The sequence below is a fragment of the Oreochromis niloticus genome, unplaced genomic scaffold (genome assembly GCF_001858045.2).
Source record: "Oreochromis niloticus isolate F11D_XX unplaced genomic scaffold, O_niloticus_UMD_NMBU tig00006575_pilon, whole genome shotgun sequence".
NCBI lineage: Eukaryota > Metazoa > Chordata > Actinopteri > Cichliformes > Cichlidae > Oreochromis > Oreochromis niloticus.
Genome location: NW_020328072.1, coordinates 1 through 13,435, shown reverse-complemented (window position 1 = coordinate 13,435; position 13,435 = coordinate 1). Strand labels below are relative to the sequence as shown.

At 42.3% G+C, this 13,435-nt stretch overlaps 1 protein-coding gene and 1 long non-coding RNA gene across 2 annotated transcripts; both read right to left on the bottom strand.

Moving 5' to 3' along the window:
- Window positions 1-1,582: 1,582 nt before the first annotated feature.
- Window positions 1,583-5,225, bottom strand: LOC109199116 (glutathione synthetase-like). The gene is made up of 3 exons (XM_019354439.2): window positions 5,171-5,225; window positions 4,910-5,058; window positions 1,583-2,148 (listed from the first exon to the last, which is right to left on the bottom strand). The coding sequence occupies exons 2-3, from the start codon at window positions 4,961-4,963 to the stop codon at window positions 1,963-1,965; spliced, it is 240 nt and encodes a 79-aa protein (XP_019209984.1). The 5' UTR covers window positions 4,964-5,058; window positions 5,171-5,225; the 3' UTR covers window positions 1,583-1,962.
- Window positions 5,226-6,421: 1,196 nt separating this feature from the next.
- LOC112845287 (uncharacterized) lies at window positions 6,422-7,806 on the bottom strand. The gene is made up of 3 exons (XR_003218091.1): window positions 7,789-7,806; window positions 7,637-7,680; window positions 6,422-7,366 (listed from the first exon to the last, which is right to left on the bottom strand). It is a non-coding gene; the product is annotated as an uncharacterized LOC112845287 (long non-coding RNA).
- Between the last annotated feature and the right edge of the window lie 5,629 nt (window positions 7,807-13,435).

Here is a 13,435-nt window from a genome sequence, read left to right as displayed (position 1 = left end):
TAATAGTGACAATCTCAGTGTATTTCTCAAAGCATAGGGTGTAACAAAGAAATGGATGCCTCCTGATGGAACAGTGAAGACGGTTTGGAAGTCCTAAAACCTCTTCCTTTGTAATGGGCAGCAGTGGGTGACTCCTCTTGTTACAGGCCAGTTATACCACAGACAATCCAGCTAAAATTCTCACAGAATTTCTCACAATTGAGAAAGTTTCTTATTTCCTTCTGACTTTCCCATCTTACTCTGTTTTTTATTTTTTGAAGTACATTTCCTGAAAAGTCCCCCATTTCTATGATCAGAGATGTGAGCCTGATCTCACAGGTTAGGGTTCGGTAAATGAACAGTCATAACATTTATTTTTTTCATTCACAACATACTAGATATTATTCTTTGGTTCACAAGCTGGACCAGCTCTACCAAGTTATCTATCACTGTACTATGCATTTAACAGCATTAACCCTTCAATGCCTGTAACAAAAAACTAAATGTCCTTCACATGATCCAAAGTGGGGTCTTCAAACAGTCCAGCACCTGGAACTGTTTGTGTACTTAATAATATATTGCTGAGCTTCTCTAAGTTACAGTAGCTGTGTTAGTACGTGTACACAAAGACATAAACGTTCAATGATAAAAACACACAGTAGAATAAAATTGTAAGAAGTCATCAGTTGATGCAGTTTAAGGACACTTGTTCTTCTGTGCAGTCTCACCTGGAGCTCACGTTTCTAGTTCATGCCATCATGACCAAAGATTCTTCAATTAATAGTTTAAAGATGTCCATGAATGCACTGCTAACTGCTCTTCAACCTTATAAAACTCAACATGCATTTTGAATAAGAAACACTTTTACAAAACCAAAAGCTTCACTGTGCTTAGTGATTTATCTGTCTAAAAAAACCAGGTTCAGTTTGTAACTGAGAGAGCGGCTCGGTGGCGCTGAATTATATTTCCAATAGAAACACAATTTCATATGTTGTAGTAACAACACACTGCCACAAGATGGCAGCCTAGACCTACTTTACCATGCTGTTCCAGTAAAAAAGAAAAAGTGAGAGAGCCTTGAAAGAGTGACAGAGACACTTTTTATGAACTCATCTGTAATGTGTCACCTTTTCTGTAGGATGAAGAAGTGCTTCCCTTCTTTTAAAGTAAATACAGGCTTACAAAGATCCTCTAAACATGTTTCTGAAATAATCCTAAACACAACCATTAAATCAAAATGCAAGAAACATTTATTTAATCACTCTTCTTAACTTAATTCCTTAACTTATTACAAAAATAAACAAAGACTTTTCTGCTGTCTCACCTCTGTCAGTGTTCATACTATTACAAGAACAGGTGGAGGTGCAGGTGGAACTTTGACTTCACTGTGGTTTCTATGTGCAGGCAGGAGTGGGACATCTCAGAACAGCAGCGGATTGTCGAGCACGGTGACTCCTGCTGCGACGCCCCGTCTGAGTGTCCTGAGCTCTTGGTCCTCAGCAGATGGCCCACACACTCATTTATCACCATGTCTTTACCCTGCCTGTAAGAAAACAAAGAAAAGGCTAACATTAGAAACAGCCAACCAACCAATCCCTTTACTCCACCGCCCAAAAACCAGTGAGAAACACTAGCTAATATTAACTTGGAATCAAAGTCCACTAATCCCCAGGCTCCCAGCATAACATACAGTCCAACACAAACTCCACAAACTGTCTTGCTTCAGCTGACTTTCCTTCACCTTCTCTCCAGAGAATCTGTTGTGCTCTTTTCAGCACGAAGCCACACTCCTGCTCACTGATCGTCACCTCTGTTTAACCTGGTCTCAGCAACTTTGTCCCATAGCTTGCACATCCTTTCCACCTCCATCTTTCTTCCCAGCCAACTGATACATACCTTTTCTCCTTCCTTAAAAGCCAGCCTAAGAAATACGATTTTATAATTGCCCAATAAATTAAACTGCCATTTTCAAAAGTATTATCATCAGTAGAGGTCAGCGAATGTCGCTCGGATCTGCTGCACAGCTTGAGGCTGGTCCGGGAAGAACCTCTCCAGGACTCCAGGTCTGGCGAGCACTTGCTGAACCTTCTTGGTACCAGCCAGGTGAGCGCTGATATCTGGACTCTTCACAGCTCGACAGCGCTCCATCAGAAGACGAGCATCCCAGCTCTGCAATTGAAAACAGACAATGAATTCTCTGCTTGCCAGCACACCGACCAGCAGAGCGTGACAATAGTTGGTTTATATTACGCTGAGATTTGACAGACAGAGACAGAAGAATGAAGGAGAACAACACAGAGTCACGCTATCAAGGAGAACTTGGACGGTAGATTCAGCAGTTTGGCTTGAAACTTGCAAACTGTTTTAACTTGTTATGTCCGATTAACTTTTCCTTCCAGGGTGCTCGGCAGTTTTCTTTCACTTGTTTCCTGTTCCTGCCAGCAGAATGCACACACAGCTGCAGTAACTACACACAATGTTGCAGAGAACATGGAGCAGCAACAAACATGTGTTGATCTCTAATCACCCATTCAAACTGACACAGCGACAGAGGTCTGTTGTCACTTATATCAGCCAATCAGGGCTAGACTTGGTATTGCTAAGCAGGGAAAGAAATAAACTCAATGATAATGACGTTCCAGTTTCTCATGAATACGAATCAGTTTAAGCAAGTCTGCAGGTTTCACTTTAGTGTTTTTAACTAAACTCTTTGATGTAATCATTCTGAGTGCAAATCAAAAGTTGGACCTGTTCAGAAGTGTAGTTGTCAGGCATGTAACCGTTCCTAAAATACACCACGGCGACCTGTTTGCTGTCCCTGAAGTGAAAGTGACACAAAAGACACATTAATCCATGTGGACACACAGCAACCTCCACTTCCTTGAAGCCTCTCGTGCTGCTGTCCACTGGGAATCCCCACATGTGCCTCTTCCCAGTGTCTATGACATGTAACAAATATAATAAAATAGCAAGGAATTATAAAGTCAATGACAAGATTTTCCATTTAGTTTAATTTAACAGTAGTCATTTTGCAGAAGACAGACATTTGGTTACTATAGTAAAAACTATTATGTCAAATTAACCAAAAAGAAAAAGAGTCAACAAATGCAGACACTTGGCTGTCTTCAGCAACAAAACGCCATCAAAAAAGTCACAGTCATCAGAGCAACATCAGAGAAACAATAAAGTCTAACCATGGAAGGTTTTTATAATGTATGCATAAAAACACAAAAACAAATAACATCAACAATGAGCACCTTTCGCTCATTGCACGCTCCAACAGTTTTGCAAAAGCTTCCCTGGAGAATCATGGAGAAAATACTTTTAGTTCCTGGAAGGAGCTCAAGGGTCTAAGTGTAAAGAGTAGACATGTGACAGATGCTGGCCAATATCCACTCCTAATCGGGTCCTTTAAATCAGGGCTGCACTGCTGCTGGCATGTTTGACATCTGTATGTCGCCTGGTGCACATTATAACATCCTTGGACCAAAAATAAAAATAAACAACATGACTAATACATCACTGCCTTCACAGATGACTTCTGTTAATGCAATACCATGTTCTGATTGTACAGCAAGGGCAGAAAACATGCTTCATCACACTATGTTCAAATCCATCACCCTAACCTAAATAGCAGGTTGCTGTTTACTATTAATGTTGATTAAAATCACTATTTTTCCTGCTGACACTGTGAAGTTTACGCCCCCACAGGAGCAGTTTCGAAGCTTCACTGTTGGCAGAATGCGAGCTACCAAAAAAGAGAAAACCACTTAAATAGATTATTTCTAACTGGATGTAGACACATATGAAAACCAAAATTGAGTATCTCATGAGGAAATACCTTGTATATTGGTGCAATTTTGACCGTCCACTCTAATAATACATGTGGTTGGAGGAATGGCTTTAGAAAAACATCAATAACACTTTCTCTGTTGTGGAGTGGCTGATGTTTGTGATGTAGAACATCCCCACAGAACCGTTCCTCTGGAAGACACTCTGCACATAGACAGGACTTTTTTGTAACAAATTCAGCAAAATTTGAATAACTGAAAGTAGTACGCACTCAGATCCAGCCACTCTTGACAAAGGTAGCAGCTTCTATTTTGATATTATAGCTCAGGGTGGCTCAGTGTACTTCACTATGAGCTGACAGTTAAAAGGACATTTGTCAAATTCATGTGGTTTTATAATTATTAAAGTTCTCACACGCTCAAAGACATAAATGTCAGCCAACAAGGGATCGCTCATCAAGCTTAGCTATATAGAAAAGTACATTATTGAGATGAGACCAAATAACAGCAGGGTGAAGACAGTAGCAAAACAGAGGATGACCAACAGTTTCTGTGTCAGTGAGACATTTCAGCTGGTATGGCCGTGCTTCTTTCCAGCGCTCAGCAGCTTTCTGCTGCCAAAAGGACCGTGACACTGCCCTACTTCTTTGAGGCTCAGGAGAAGGACATCAATCCAAAACAGCAGACAGCCTTTTCATATTCTTTTCTCTAAAGAATGCAAATAGAGTATTTGCAAGTATTGCAAATATGAAGTAATTAACAAATTTCCCACGTATGGGACTAATAAAGGTTATCTTATGTTATCTTAATCACCTTTGTTTCTGCTAATGTCACTTTTACAAATCGTGTCCCATCAGCTCTCATGGCTGAACTTTGGCTTGAGGGTCGGGGAGGACAAAAAGCTATTAAGGACCTTTTGATTTGCAATCCAGTTCTTCTCTAAAGACATGACTTATTTCTGTTTCACTCCTGGACCAGACTGAATGTTTTTCCTTGATGAGCATTACACCAGTGAACAGTCATCCACACAGTTCTGACAGGATGAATTGTACCAACGCTGGCGGTCCTACCCTCACAAGAATGATTATTTTTGTTACTAGTCCAACAGTTGACTCTACATAAAACTACTGATACAGTACCTTGAGTCGGAGCCTGAGGCTGGGATCAGACAGCAGATGAATGCAGCACTCCATAACATCCTTAGTAATGCTGAGGTGGGAGGGAAGCTCTGCTTTCACATCATGACTACCAATATCTGCCACATCCTCACACTCAGTGGGAGGGACCTCTGCAATGGCACCACATGTACAGTTATTCATCTCCTCTACACACTGAATCTAATCTCACCACCACTACAACCTATAGCTTAAATTCCACTGGCCCGTAGACAGACCTATTACCTCGGTCTTCAGTGTCATCCTCCTCTATTCCAATGCTCTCTGCCAGTTCTTTCTGTTTGCAGTAATTCAGCAGGAATTGGCGAATGCTGAGGTCTTCCTGGTCACTGGAGCTTTGATTGGAGCTGGCAGACTTACTGGTCCTGCTACAAGTGGAAGGAAACCACCTCGCTAAAGGAAAAACAAGACAACAATATGAACATAGGTTTGGTTACAATAAAATAAGTCAGTTGATCAAAATCAGTGTGACACAGACAATGATGTTTTTGGAAAGAGCCCATTAGTGACATTTAATTTATACATTTTTACTGTGCGGGCTTGTAAAACTTCTGTATGAATATTAATTCTACAACAGAAAACCACTCAGCATTTAAACCATCACGATGTATTAAATGTTTCCAAAGATGCTGATAATTTGATAACAAGCAAAGTTATATATCCTGAAATGTACTCATTGATAGAAACTTTGAAAGGCACTGCAGAAAACAAAGTTAAGCAACACAGAAAAATGTGGTAGCGAATGCCTTGAGTCACATTTTCTTCCTTATACGTGAGACTCAAGCTGACATCACTGTTGAAATCTTACCCAGTGCCTTCATGAGCGCGTGCAGCACGGAGCAGAAAAGAGCAGCTGTGCGCTCGTAGCTGAAATCCAGATCCTGAACCATGTCCCCGACCACGGGCTGCAGTCAGAGTGAGTCAACAGAACTGTCAACACCGGTGGAGCCTGGCCAACAAGACAGGATTACAATGAAATACAGTACAAGCTCAGGGCAGCACAGGCTTAAGCAGACAAAGAAGAAAATCGGGTAAACCCTCCAGCAGTTATTTCTGTGTCCATTTTGGGCTAAAAACAAAACACGTCATAACTACCTGTGGATGCTGGCTGAGCCTCTGAAGGTTGAGTGATATGTCATTAAGCAGGTAGTCAGAGTTCTCATTGATCAGTTCCTTGAGGGAAGTGTATCCACAGGCCTTGCTGATGTCCTACATGGAGCTCAGCGTCGCCTGGCCGACCAGCAGCGTCTCCTCACCAGCTTTCTCCAGCACAGCATACAGCGAGGTCGTCAACAAGGGACGGAAATTGCAGCCCAGCGCCTGAGCACAGCAGGCGATGCCCTCGAGTTGGATGCACAGCTGACAGATGTTGCTGTTGAGCTAATGGATCGTGGATGCAGATGTTGATGATGAAGGAATCACTTGGAGAGAGCTTGTATTTGAGTTGCTGGCATCACTGTTGCATATGGAGGGAGTCTGGATGGACTGAGCAGCTACGCAAAGAGACAAAACACGTGCTAATGCACTGCTTTCTAACCACTTTTACACATGCACTGCAGCTCGGAAGTTTTCAAGATATTGTCCATGCACGTGAGAACGCAAATGTCTGACACACTTAGATCAGACATTAAACAGCCTTTAGCCTTCCTGCTCCTGAGTGAAAGCCTGTATTATATCTCACTGTGCTCATGTGGGGGTAGCACAGATTAGCCTTTCTCAAAGTCAAGAGTGGGGGCCAATTTAGGATCTTCACTCAAATTTAAAATACAAGGGAAACCGATGTATTTCCTTACATAAACAAAAACCACACAAGCGCTTATAAAATGCTCATCCTACCCAGTCATACGCAAAGTGTTAAAATCAACGTGTGATCCACCTGCCACTAAGAGATATTATTTCTCTTTGGTAGATGGAAAAATGTAATCAAACTCACTGTCAGTAGCTACAACAGCACATTTGTTATAATATGATGACTCAAGCATTTAGATATTAAATAGTATTGAGGGAGACAGGATCAAATACAGTGGGGCAAAAAAGTATTTAGTCAGCCAATTGTGCAAGTTCTCCCACTTAAAAAGATGAGAGAGGCCTGTAATTTTCATCATAGGTATACCTCTAACTTGTCTGAGTTTTAAAGAATTGATTTGCAAATTATGGTGGAAAATAAGTATTTGGTCACCTGGTGTTAAAACACCAGGTAGGTCCCATCATGGTTGTCACAGATATTTGCTTCTTGGGCTTCCCTTAGCCCTGCTCGTCCGCCATTGCCGCGTTTGAGTTTTGGACGAAATGCATTCTGGGATATTTAGCTGTACCAAGTCCACACAAGTCACCACCGATGCATGCTCGATAAAACGGGCGGCGCGAGAACACATCCGGGACTTTTTCGCATTCTCGGCTTGATGCTTACCCACAAAGTGGCTAGAGAGACAGAAAAAAGACAGAAAAGAAACAAAAAACACAACGCCAAAGAATGTCATTTGCACACTAGCATGGAGAATAAACGTAGACACAGTGCACCCAGTAATTTTGAACTTACAACCAAGTTTCAAGAGCAGTACTGGTATTGTACCGGTACTGGCTGCTGTCTCATTGTTCAGAGAGCCTATCATTATGCAGAGAAAGGAATCTGTGTCTCTGGACCGAAATGACTGTACGTGTAGTGCTGTAGAAACAATACTGCCCACAAACCTTGATGTTTCTATATGTGGAAACCTTCAAGTATGCATATCCTCCTGTAAGGGTAAAGTAATGGGACATTTGCACTTTTGCATGTAAGCCTGTCGGTCTTAACTGGAAGTTGCACTTGAGCTGTCTTGGCATCTTTCCCTTGTTTGACTCACCAGTTTTGCCCTGAGCTGAACCGCTGCCTCCTTCTCTGTTGTGGTACTCAGCGGTGACCAAGATGCTGTAACATGCAGATGTGATGACTACGACCCACTCACAGTGTGATCCTGGCTATCAGCTCCAGTCAATGCTGTGTAGGACACGTGATACTGGAGGACATGAGCATTGGGAGGTACCCAACTGATCACCATGCTGACGGCAGTCTCATCAGAAAGCGTGAGGCTGGTTGGGCCTCCACCAGAGCCTGCAGCAACATCATAGAAGAGATAAAGTACCACAGCTAACGACACTTAACACTCACTTTCTTCCTTTATAGGAGGAAATTATTTTGGCAGCAGAGCAAAGTGGTTTTTTTAGAAAATAAATGTAAAGTATAACAGAGAATTTGATACTTTGATTGATACTTTAACCTCACTACATTTATTTCATAGCTCAGAGTTCTAGTTACTCAAAGATGAGAATTTAGATGTGAAATTTAACCTTTAAGTGACTAGTACTTTGAGAACTGCCATCAATTACACAATGAAGTTCATTGACGTACAGGTTATTGTATTAGTAATGCTATATTGTACATAGAGACACAATATGACAGAATATGACTGCTGCTAATGTGACTTAGGTAAATGGTTTCAGGCTCTCCCCTCCTGAGTTTGAGAAATGTTCAGGATCAGAAATGTGTGACTCACAGGTGCTGTAGCATACGGCCACAGCTTCACTCTGAGCTCCATCTCCATAGAGTGCAGACAGTGATATCTGATGCTCCTTAAGACACAGGACAACAGTTTATTGAGACATTGTATTTTTTACTCCATAATATGTACTCCAACAATCCAATAGTTCTTCCCCACCTGTCTCAGGTCGCCTCCACTTAGTGAGGTAAGAAACATCATCATCATCTGCAGCTTCCCAGCGCACCGTGATGTCACTGTCTGAGAAATTAGTTACCCTAAGGTCAGAAGGAGGAGGCACCTTCACTAGAAGAAAAGAATAATGTGTATGGAATTTTTTAAAAATGAGAAAGCTACATTTTGACATCTTTCATTATTAATAACATTTACAGTACTGTGCAAAGTCGTGAGCCACACGCTGAAGTATTTCTTTGGACATTATCTGGTTTTTCCACTCCTTTTTAGTCCAGTTCTTGTACCTGACCATTTTCTGAGTAATGTTTTTGTTTGTTTGTTTTTGTTTGTGTAAACACTTGGCACTGACCATTGTTGGAGAATTAAAAAGCACCTAAGTCAAGGAATGTGTGTGCACATAACAGAAAACTTGGGAAAGAACCAATTTTAAATCTTTAAGCACTTTGTTACTAGCAGCCTGTCACAAAAACACTTTTTGTATAGTGTTTTGTTTTTTGCTTTTTTTTTTTAAATCTTGTGAATAAAATGTATACAATGTGTGTGATTAATCACAATGTGTTAGTGTGTAATCACCCTGAGACATGCATGCCTGTCTGCTAGCGTCAGATCTAAAGCCATTTCTGATTTGGAAATGCAGGCTGCAGATTCTGTCCAGATTATCCCAGCTCTCGTCACTAAGCATCCAGTCTTCACTTATCAAATGTGTAAAATTCAAGGCTGGTCCTTAAAAGCTCCCAACAAGGCAAAACTGTGAATCTAACCAAAAGTGTATTTCCTGTTTCTCCCACATATTGGATTCCACAGTTCCTACAAGTGATCAATATACACAGTTTTTAGATCTTGGAGTCCTTTGCACAGTGATAGAAAAACATTACCATTGGAATAACTGCGCACCCACTTGTGCTGCTGGAAAATTGCCCTGATCTCTGCGCTTAGGCTCAGAGAGAGGTGAGATTTTAGCCTTTACAAGGAGATCACCCAGGTTTTTGTTCCTCCTGAAGGCTGCAATTGCCTTGTGATCCTGAAGCATATGTGTGTCCTGAGTGAACCTTTGAAAGTTGCTCTTGATAACTCTGACCAATTTGCAGGTGGAGGGAGAATATGTGATCACCACTGGGATGAGGGGAGAAACATCAATTGGCTTGGTCTGCAAGAATGAATTGAAACATTTTCTTAAAAAGGACCAACCGTACCCCTAGTGGAGAGAGCTGAGAACAAAATCTTGACAGCTTCCCCCAAATCACTCTGTTGAGTGCAGATCCTGTGAAATCTCAGTAATTGGGATTTAATTATCCCTGCAAATGTGTGTTTGGGTGAAAACTTGTTCTGAACAGTAAGGCATGTGTATCTGTAGGTTTGAAAAAGACTTTAACATCTAATTGTGGTGATTCGGGAAATTTGGGCCCTTAAATGTAGTTGTGTCTAAAAAATCAATTGAGGATTTATTAATGGTGGATTTCAGTTTGATGGAAGCATTATGGTCATTAAGAGTCCTCAAAACACCTCAAAGTCTCGCTCAGGATGTTGCCAAATCCCCCAGATATCATCCAAGAATCGATAATAATATAATGGCTTTTTAACACATTTCTCCAATGCAGAGGTCTCCCACTCTGCCATGAAGATGTTGGCATAGGCTGGGGCAAAGTTTTCCGCCATCGCCGTACCCTTAATCTGTAAATAGAATTCCCGTTGAACTCAAAATCATTCCTCATGAGGTTTATTTCCAATAATTGTAACAGTTCTTTATCTGGTCTTCTCTTATCTGGATATTTTTGAAAGATTCTCCTTATGGAGTTGATTCCCTCTCTAATGTCTATATTTGTATAGAGGCTGTCAATATCAATGGAAATAAAAAGCATCAACGGGGATTCTATTTGTTTCACTTTCTCTACACTGTGGGCGTAAAAGTCCACTGCTGAAGGAGCTGCTCAGTGCTCGTACAGTCTCATGCAGGGGGTGGGAGGTGTTGTCCATGATGGATGTTAGCTTAGACAACATCCTCTCCTCCCAACCTGCTCGATGGACTTCAGCGGACAGTCCAGGACAGAGCTGACCCTCCTGACCAGCTTGTTGAGTTTCCCCGTGTCCCTCTCTGCCATTCCACCACTCCAGCAGACCACAGCACAGAAATAGCAGACGCCACCACAGTGTCATAAAATGTCCTTAGGAGCGTCCTGTTCACCCCAAAGGATCTCAGCCGCCATAGCAGGTGGAGACGACCCAGTAGAGTGGTTGAAGGAAAAGGAAAGGGGGACAGGTGAGGTGCATTTCATGTCCCGGTGCTATGGGGGGTTGCAAGGAGGTGTGACGAGCTCTGGTGGATGGGCGAGGGAAGTGCTACTGAATCAAACCTGTTAAACAACTGGTTCAATCTGTTAGCCAGAACCTGGTCTCCAGACTCTGGACCCCTCCGCTCACATGCTCCGTCCAGTGATGGTGTTCGGTCCTCTCCACACACCTCTGGTGTTGCTCTGCTGGAGCTGCTCCTCCACCTTCCTCCTAAAAGGAAGCATTACATTTAGAAAATAAAATACTTATTTATATTTGTTTGTATTTTTTGTAAGATAATACACTATATACACGGAGTTTATCTGGACGTAGTGTTTTCAGTGTCATCCAAGTGACTCTAGAGGATGAAAACCTGTTGGATGTGTGCTAATGTCATAGCAGGGGTGTCCAAACTACGGCCCGCGGCCCATTTTTAATTGGCCCGCAAGAAATTTTATAAATAGAATAGAATATGGCCCGCACTTCAACTTTTGCTTGAGGTATTGCACTTCTTAGTTTAACACCAGGGGGAGCTACTGTTGATCAAGGCAGTTGCTCCACCAAATAGGACAATCCTAGAAGAAATTACCCCAAGTTACTAAACATGGCAGAACCAAAGAAGCGAAAGGTAGAAAGTGAGTGCAGAAATTTCAGACACGTGGGAGAGTGAATATTTCTTCAAAGAATTCAAGGGAAGTGTCTGTTTTATCTGCACTGAAACTGTGGCAGTTATGAAAGAGTATAATGTACGACGTCATTATGAAACCAAACATCAGTTATGCATCCTACACTGGTGCTGAGCGAGAGCAGAAAGTAAAGTAAATAGTAGCTGTCCTGCAGGGTCAGCAACAGTATTTTTTGTGCTCAAAAAGTCCAGGAAAAGGCTCCAATAGCAGCTATGAGGAGGCCCAACTCATCGCAAGACGTGGAGTTACAGAGGAGCTGCTCGATCTTAAGAGTCTAAAAGGCACAACAACGGGTATGGATACTTTTGAAGCTGTGTCAGACTCAACTGACAAAATGGGACTTAAATGGGACAAGCTGTGTGCAGATACAACATACGGGGCTCCAGCTATGGCAGGTGCACACAAAGGAATGGCGTCTATGATGTGCGCTGAGGTGAAAGAGGCTGGAGGTGAGGCTGTTAAAATGCACTGTACTGTTCACCAAGAAGCCCTTTGTGCCAAGACAGTCAATCTTGGAGATGTAATGAACACTATTGTAAAAAGTGTCAACATAATTCGAGCAAGAGGACTGTAGCACAGAGAATTTCAGGCTTTCCTTTCTGAAGTGGATGCTGAATATGGGGATCTACTCTACCACTCGGAGGCGCGCTGGCTAAGCCGCGGCGCCGCGCTGAAGCGTCTTTACTCCCTGAGGTCAGAAATTGACCATTTTTGAAAGAGAAGGACCGACCTCTTCATGAGCTGAATGACCCTCTATGGTTGGCAGACCTTGCATTTTTAGTTGATCTTGCTGATCATTTAACCACCCTGAACAAGAGCCTACGAGGGAAAGAGCAGCTTGTACCACAACTTTATGCGCACATGAAAGCATTTTGTGTGAAGGTCAATCTCTTTAAGACACAACTGCAACTTCAAGTTTGCAGTTCCCCACACTGTCCAAGATCACAACTGCTTATCCACAGGCCAACCTTTCTGCTAAAAAAGGGAAATATGTGTCTGTGATTACATGTCTCGAAACAGAATTCAGACAGCGCTTCCAGGATTTTTCTGACAGTTCTACAGGAACTTGGAAAAGGAAAAGTTTCCTCTGATGAGACGCCATGTGAAAAAATGATCAGTCTATTTGGCTCAGATTGCTCCATGATCAAACGACATTTGTCCGGATTTTTGGCACAAGTGGCGTCGGATCGGTACCGCAGCTGGATGGCCCGATTTACATACCCAGCGCAGCTGATAACTCACCAGAAATCTACACTATTGGACAGACGAGCCAAAAGATCAGATCACCTTCTTTGAATAAAGCTGTGGTGATAATGGGGAGGAAGAAACAAACACCAGCACGAGCTGGTCTTTGCCAACAGTATCTCTGCCAGAACAGAGACCAAAGAAAATACACTGACACCTCTGATCTGCTCGAAAAGCTTAGATTCATTTTAAAAAATTAAATGAAAACATCAATATACTGGCAACCGTACAAGGTGGGGGGAAAGCCATCGTAAAAACATTCATGCTTAGACAAACATTTAAAAGCAAATGATGTTTCATAGGTTATCACTAGCTTTATGTAGCCTGAGGCTTGGTGTCAGAAGGTGTGGATGTACAAGAAGAACAATGACAGAGGTACATACTGTCTCCCAGGCCTGTCACCTTGACTTGCTAAGTCCAGCATGGCTGCCACGCTGCCACTGAAAGGCTCTTGGGAATGTGATCTCCACCGTAGGTCACGCAACTCCCAGGGGACCCTGTTACGGGAAAGGGAAGCGATCCACATTCTCCCATTAATATGATGCATAACAGCCAGAAGAACGCTTCCTTGTCTTATAAAA